Consider the following 7,807-nt stretch of genomic DNA (forward strand, 5'->3'; position numbering starts at 1 on the left):
CACACAGAGAGCCGAGAGACTCATTCAGTAACAAAACTGACCTTCTGTCTGTGCATGGTGAACAGGTGGACACCATCCTGGCCTCTCTTCTCGCTCTCATGGCCTCTTGTCAATTACTTCAAATCTGCTCTTTTACCATCCTCTGTCCAGAAAACATCAGCTAGCTTCATTACGTCCCCACAAAAAAATCAGCTCGCCAACAAGTGCAGGGATGCAAAAGTAATTCGTTTTTTTCCTCCAACCGGACCGTGAGAAAGCCGGATGATGTCCACACAGGAAGGATGCTGACCTCAGCACGAAAAAGCCTGAAATAAAGCTATTTTGGTTGTGAAGTGTGCCAAATTACAGTCCAAAATCCACCAGAAAATAAGCTAGTCGGTTGCCGTGGCGGCTCACAGCCTCTTTCCCCAACTCATCAGTTGAGATGTAAGTCGCTGAGGCATGGATGAGCAGTCACACGAGGGAGGACGGCGCAAGGATGCGAGGGCTCCCATTGGCTGACCGGCCATGGTGTGTATGTGGGAAGGCTTACAGAGAATGGCTGTGCTGGATGAGGGTGGGCCTTCGCCTCCATTCTTCCCCTCCCGGCTTCATCACGCTCAATAGCCCCCCTCCATCCGCTCCCTTACTCCCCCTGCCCTTCCCTTCAACGGGACGCAGCAAAGCGGATGAAACTAGGTTGCCGCCACATCGCCCAATGAATCATTCGAAGACATAACTACCCTGGTTAAACCTGTGACCCGATTTCGTCAAGACGCGTTTTTACATAACAGTCGTAGCGTCGCGCTGAGCTCGTGTGCAGCTGCAGCTGGACCCGCCGGGCGAGTGCACAGAGCTTGCTGTGCAGGGTCCAAACCTTTCCAGCAGATGTTTTTTGCCATCAACAAACCTTTTTCGACAGACAATTTATTAAGTACACTTAGAAAACGAACAGAGAAATGAATTGGGCTATATGAATGGTCAGAAAAGTTGGTACGATTGCAACTCAAATGGATCAATAAAAGACAGACTTTAAATTCTCCAAGAAAGCCAAGTTCACAAGTGATAACTTACCATATAGATTCTGGTATAAAATACACCCTATTTTCATTAAAAATCATACAAAACGTTGTCATATCAAATATTTTCACTTTTTCTTAGCTCAAACGTTGGGGTTGGATGCAGCGTTAATCGAAACACATGTCACGGAAGTGAGATCACCAAATCCTAACCTCTGGACAACCAGTGTCCCGATGCCAATATGAAAAGGCAACCGCACAAGAGATGATTGTCCATTTCTTTGTGTGTTTCAAAAGTTCACAATAAATTCGATTCAATTCAATTCATCCATCCATTGCATCCATTATCTGCATCACTTATCCTCATTAGGGTTGCGGGGGTGCTGGAGCCCATCTTAGCTGTCAGTGGGCAGGGATCACTCTGAACTGGTTGTCAGCCAGTCGCAGGACACAGAGATAACCCACTCGCTCATTCACACCTTGGGACAATTTGGACCGGCCAATTAACCTGACATGCATGTTTTTGGAATGTTGCAGGAAACCAGAGTGCCCGGAGGAAACCCACGCAAGCACGGGGAGAACATGCAAACTCCACACACTAAGGTTTAGTCTCATGACCTCAGAATCGTGCCGCGGATGTGCCAGCCACTCATCTGCCGTGCTGCCAATTCAATTCAACTCTATTCTATTCTTAGTGAAGAGAAGCACAGGCAATAATTTGTTGTCATTTTAACATGTGAAATGTACAAAAATATTAAGATTTGTCTCTAGAACCATAACTAAAGTGTGACAATGAGAAAAAAACCCGGGTCCAAATCCCATGGCAATCAAGTAATTGCGATGCTACACTAAAATATTGTGAACAAGGCACACCCAAACTTTTAGTCCTGGTTTGGGTACAAGAAAAAGGAACTATATGCACAAATAAATACTGTTTTTACATTATGTCCCAGTTAATTCCTTATAATTAGAAAATAATCTTTTACATTCCCTTTGACTAGGTAAATCATGTGACAATTGTGCGATCGACAATGCGAAAAAAGATTGTGGTTGGCAAAGGAGCAGGACAAAAAAGTAAGGTTGGCAAAATCCATATATATATATATATATATATATATATATATATATATAATTTTATACAAGAGCCATATCCCCCTAGTGGGAGGTGGCCAGAGTCTTTTATGACTCTTAATGGGAGATTGATACAGAGGAGGGGATTCCCCCCTCGCTAAACCGAACTAATGTGTTGGGAGTCATTAGGTGACCAAACCCCCCAATTCCTAATGCCAAGCAGGGAGGCAATGAGTACCAATGTTGTAAGTCTTAGGTATGACGGTGCCGAGGTTTGAACCAGCAAACTCCCAGTCTCGGGGCGGGCACCCTACCCCTAAGGCCACCAAACTTGGCAAAATCCAAACTGGGTTTGGAGTTGCTGCGTGCATTTACTAGGAGAAACAGAGTGTGATTTGATACAGTATATCTCGGCTGTCAAATTCAAAGCTTTAGAGTGTTAACCATTATATGTTGCTTTACTATGTAGTGAAACTGAAAAAAAATGAACAAAATACAAATTACAGAGGCTTAAAGTGACCAAACCGCACCATTTTTCTTCTCATTGTTTTGCCCAGCTTTTGACAAGGTTTTGGGTTCTTTGCGGTATCCTAAGCAGCAAAATGGTGGAGCGAAATGTCATTATTTTAAGGGAGCTCTCCTGTTATGTAAACGATTTCCATATTTTTCTGACCTAAAAAAAAAAAAAAAAAGACATGATAGTTTATGAATTTTTGCTTATCATTCAAATTAATGTTGTTTTTGCTTTTTAATGAATGCTTTTGTTCATAATTTGAGGCGCTAGTTCATATATAAAGTCTTTAACTAATAAATAAAACTTAAGCTTTATTGGTGATTTACCTTTTAAGGTTATGCACTTTTTAAGATTAAGATAATTGGACCTGCTTTAATTAAAGTAAGATTAAGGCTTGGATTCAAAGTTAAAGCTATAATGTATTTCCAATTACCGAGTTAGACCGGATTTGAAGCTTTTAGTTGGAGTTTCCGCTTTAAACGTGCTTTAAACCAATAGTAAAAGCGTTAGCTCCGAGTTTAAGCCTTAAACTTGTTTTGGCAAAAGAGTAAAAGTAGGTTTAAAACCCATTCCATGCCATATATCTCATATAATTCTGAGACAAAGACAGGAATAACCTGGGATTGTGTGTTTTTAAGATTGAATTCAGAATTAAAATCTAAACTCTAAGCACTCAAGTTCAAGACCTAGCTTTTCATTGGGGGCGGCAGTAGCTCAGGAGGTAGAGCGCTCGTCTTGGGATCAAGGGATCCCAGTTCGAATCCCGGCTTGTCCGTCTTAAATGTCGAAGTGTCCTTGGGTAAGACACTGAACCCCTAATACCCCCAATAAGCAGGTTAGCGTCTTACATGGCTGCAATACAAGGCCGCTATTGGAAAATGTGAAGCACACTGTAAAGCGCTTTGGGAAGTCATTGACTTGAAAAGAGCTGTATAAATGCAGTTCATTTCATTTCATTTCATTTGCCTTAAAGCTTAAATTCAAGAGTTGAAGCATGTTTAAGACCTGTTCCATTCTGCTCAAGCTATATACCTTTACACAGAAAATGGTTGAAAAAACATTTAACTGCAATATATTTTGAGATTCTTCAATAATCTAGTGTAATGGTTTAATAAAATTGTCCACCCCCTGGAAAATAAATCCACCTTTTTTTTCTATCTGCCTGCTAAGTGGGACACTTTTGTGAATGTGTTTCCGTGGGACTCTAGACATAAAAAAAAGATTGAATTTCGCTGACCCATGTTAGTCAAAGCAAGCATATCTCAACGCTCAGACAAAGATCAATATCTCTGACATCGAGACAACGGAAGAGCAAGGATATTGAAACCAAAGAGTAAGGAGATGAGCAAAAAAAATCCTCTGAGCAAAATTAACTTTTAAAACAACATCTCGATGGACAGTTTCGATGAAGAGCATTAAACACAAAAAACCCTCAAAGATGCTCTTTCCAAACATACTCGACTGAACGCACGCTGGAAGTTTCCAGGTACTCTATCAGCGAGCCATTTTAACATGCATTATTTAAACTGTGTGTTGTTCTAATAAAGTCATCAATCATTGCGTGGGCTGCTTAGACTTTAAGTATCTTCAGTGAGTTCATCAACGATGCAGACAACAAATGAGCGGGAAATGATAACTAGATTTATTAAAAACGTTTCCTGTAGATGCTTGCCTTTTGTTTACAATCATTAGCAGGAGGGAACGGAATATTTCTAAGTAAATATTTCACAATTATGTTTACATCACCTAGACATGTGTGACACCATTGGTGCATTCATACATAAGCAGACTGTCATTTTAGTATTACAGTCACACCTATGTATACCTTTAAACACAAGAATTTCGAAATATGAGATATTTTAGAAAAAAAACCTTTTTCGAGTCACGAGCATTCCCACAAACTACCACTATAGACCACTCAAAACCAGTAATTGGTCGAGCTAACAGAAAACAAAACGGTGAAAAAGAAAATGAAAGTGGGAAAGAAAGAGAAAAAGGCTAAGAAAAAAGGAAATAAACAAAATAAAAGAAAATGAAAAAAGAAATACACTTTGAAGGGGGAAAAAACAAAAAAGGAACAAAACAGAAAGAAAGAAAGGAAGGCAAAGACCAAAAAAGAAAACTATGAAAAAAACCCCAACAACTAAAAAGTGAGGAAAAAACAAAATAACTGGGGTACTCTTTGCAGCAAGATGTTCAAAAAGTATGGCAGCCCCCTTGAGGTGAGGCTCATTTTATGTCAAATAAATGAACATTTCTCGAGTATTAAAAAAAATGGCAAATCGGGTAATTGTGTAATTGTAATCCTCTGCAGTCCTTTGAGACATTTTTGTGATTAAGGGCTATATAAATAAAGGGGACTTGACTTGAAATGTGACATGATTTTTCTCATTTTTTAAAGAAATATACATTCTTTTTTAACAATTGTTTAACCACCAGCAAGCGTTTCATAATACATACTGTATCTTTAAACTCTCTTGTTAAGCCTCAAACTATTAACCCATGGCTCACAATTGGCGAGTTTAAGACCCCTGGACAGGCGGTACTTGGGCAAGACACTCCAACAGAAATGGTTAACGGAACCATTCTAAAATTATCACAACATATAAATAAATTACTGTAGATAAAAGCATGCATCAAAGCTGCTCTGTTTTATTTAGATACCTGATTGACTCCTCGCTCACTCATACATACAAGGAGAGTCGATGTAGCGTTTCAAACTGATCTTCACTCACGCCCTCTGATAATCTCAATAAAAACACGCACACACAAACAAACATAGAATACATATCCTAGTCAACTGACTTGTCCAGCAGAGAGCAGCAAAACATTGCAATTCCAAAGGTTCATGTCACTTTAGTCAGCATAACCACAAAACCGACATTTGATAACCTATGTAAGCATCATGTCCTACCTTTTCAGCTTCAACCCCATGGCAAGGACACTTGTCACTGAGCTTGCAGGCTGACACGCTAACATCTCTACTGTGCTGTATACCCTCCCCTTGTTTGTGTTATTTCAGCAATCAGAGGCAACAATGGCATTCCACGGCTGGCAACTCCATTGAGTCCGCAGCCAAAGCTCATTTAGACACTTTGCTGGTCGCACACAAAGCCGGCAATGTGTGTCCCGGGCCGGAACGGGTAACAACCGTGCTGTGCACCGTGTGGTAACATTTAAATGTGTCACTACATATATATATTATTATATGTTCGTGTGTAACACACATCCCTGAAGACCTCTCTTGGTCCACCAAAACCAGAGCTGTGGTGGGGAAGACCCATCAGCGAATCCACTTCCGATGGTTCTTAGGAGAAACAACATGGAACAGAAGCTGCTATCGTCCTTCTACAAAGCCACAGTGGAGAGCATTCTGGCATACAGTCTGGTATGCTGAAAACTAGGCAGCGGACAGGAAAAACATACAGCGAGTGATCAACGTGGCATAGAAGATCATCGGCTGCTCTTTTTCCAGTCGAGAGAACATTCCCGGCGTGCGATACTGTAGCAGAGGCATCCACTTATAAAGCAACCCAGCAACCACCTTTTTGACCGGTCACCCTGCGGTAAGTGTTACAGATCCCTCAAAACAAAGACCAACAGGCTCAGAGACAGCTTCCCTAGGGCCATCACCATCCTAAATGAGCGCACAAACTGAAAACTTGTTTTTGGTTTTTTTTGTTGCTGCTAACTGTTTTTGCAGAAAACTGTGAAAATGTATACGTGTAAATTATTTTGGGGATTTTGTTGCTGCTAAATGTTATCACACTTCTCATCATTGCACTATTGTTACAATGCTTTTTAATTCTTAAATGTTGCACTATTATTATAACTAAGGTCAGTCTCTAAGCACTGTGGCGTAAATATCATTTTGCCGTTTTATCCTGACACTCCTTTCACTTTGGTCCTTTTTAAAGTTTTTATTACATGTTTCCACTGGAGTGTCATGTCTAATATTGTTGCATATAATTCACGTTGAAATGAAGATGTACCGACAATTTTATAGAATGCCCACTCAAGCATTTGTGTTAGTAAAAATAGATCATAGGTGTCTTGTGGGTCTTAATATACATATTGTTATGATAAGATCTAATCTAATACCTTTTCATATGCCATTTATATCCTTGGTGGTCTAGTGGTTAGGATTCGGTGCATTCACTACCAAGTTTGATTGCCGTGCATTCAAGTTTTCGATAGTGGTCAGAGACTCATCAATCATTCAACAAATAGAGTAATATACTATCCATAAAAACTCACAGTCACGTACATGCAAACTTCGTATTATTTATTGGGTTTAAAAAAAGTGCATTTTACGCGAATAAATAAGGCACCCATGGTTGTATGATTTGGTAACCCTAACCTTTTTATGATTTTAGTCAATAGTATCCCATTTGATTTTTTATTGGGAATTGATGCACCGTATGAGTGTCCATTTATCTAAAGGTAGTTGTTTATTTATTTAATCGTTTTATTCACTTTATGTCAGGATTTGTATATTCATCTAGTCCTTATACAGTCTCTACATTGTTCCATGTGGTGATTTAGTTACTGTTGGAGAGGTTTTGCCTTGAGACTTATCAGATCATCTGGTCTAGACAAAAGACCGATGTTTTGGGAACTATTTACTGACTTATGTTTTGTTTTTGCCATAGCCTGCTGTGCTCCACCCCTCTGTTTCATTTGTTTTCATCATTATTATGTTTTTTTTTTTATTATAGTAAAAACCTGCTTCACAGCAACACTTTGTAATACCCAAACCTTTCTCAGTTTTTAACGAGCACGTGGAGGAAGAAAGGTCTGTTCTCCTTTACCTCCTTCAGTTTAAAGGGGCATTGGTATTGTGAAATGATCTGTTTTTGACGTTCAGATTCATGATGTGTTTGTGCAATACGCACGAAGCAGCAAAATTCACTCAATATGTGTCGCAGATCAATTGATCCACACGTACGTATTGTTAAATTATTATTTTGTGCCTTAAGACTTTTTGATTCATGTTTTTGTGCAATATGTATGAAGCTGCAAAACCCACTCAATGCATGTCAGTGAGTGACCAGTCCCAAAGTTCCAAAAAGACATCACAAGTCCACTTGTACAACATAAAGAAAGATTCAAGAAAAATAATGTGAACCAAAATAAGAGGTTTGTGCATAATGTTTCAAGGACTTCCATTTTAAGGTCAAAAGTATCATTTTTTTTGTGCGACACTCACCTGATTCTGTCGGCT

At 39.5% G+C, this 7,807-nt stretch overlaps 1 protein-coding gene across 1 annotated transcript in view; it reads right to left on the reverse strand.

The window, feature by feature from the left end:
• The window catches only part of gramd1bb (GRAM domain containing 1Bb), a 114,369-nt gene extending 113,965 nt beyond the window's left edge, over window positions 1-404 (reverse strand). Inside the window, exon 1 of the mRNA XM_088345058.1 lies at window positions 42-404. Within this exon, the coding sequence (XP_088201184.1) occupies window positions 42-56 (15 nt within the window). The 5' untranslated portion in view covers window positions 57-404. The remainder of the gene's footprint in view (window positions 1-41) is intronic.
• Window positions 405-7,807: the final 7,403 nt, after the last annotated feature.

Source organism: Urocampus carinirostris, chromosome 10 (genome assembly GCF_059441175.1).
Source record: "Urocampus carinirostris isolate Australia breed hairy pipefish chromosome 10, RoL_Ucar_1.0, whole genome shotgun sequence".
Taxonomy (NCBI): domain Eukaryota; kingdom Metazoa; phylum Chordata; class Actinopteri; order Syngnathiformes; family Syngnathidae; genus Urocampus; species Urocampus carinirostris.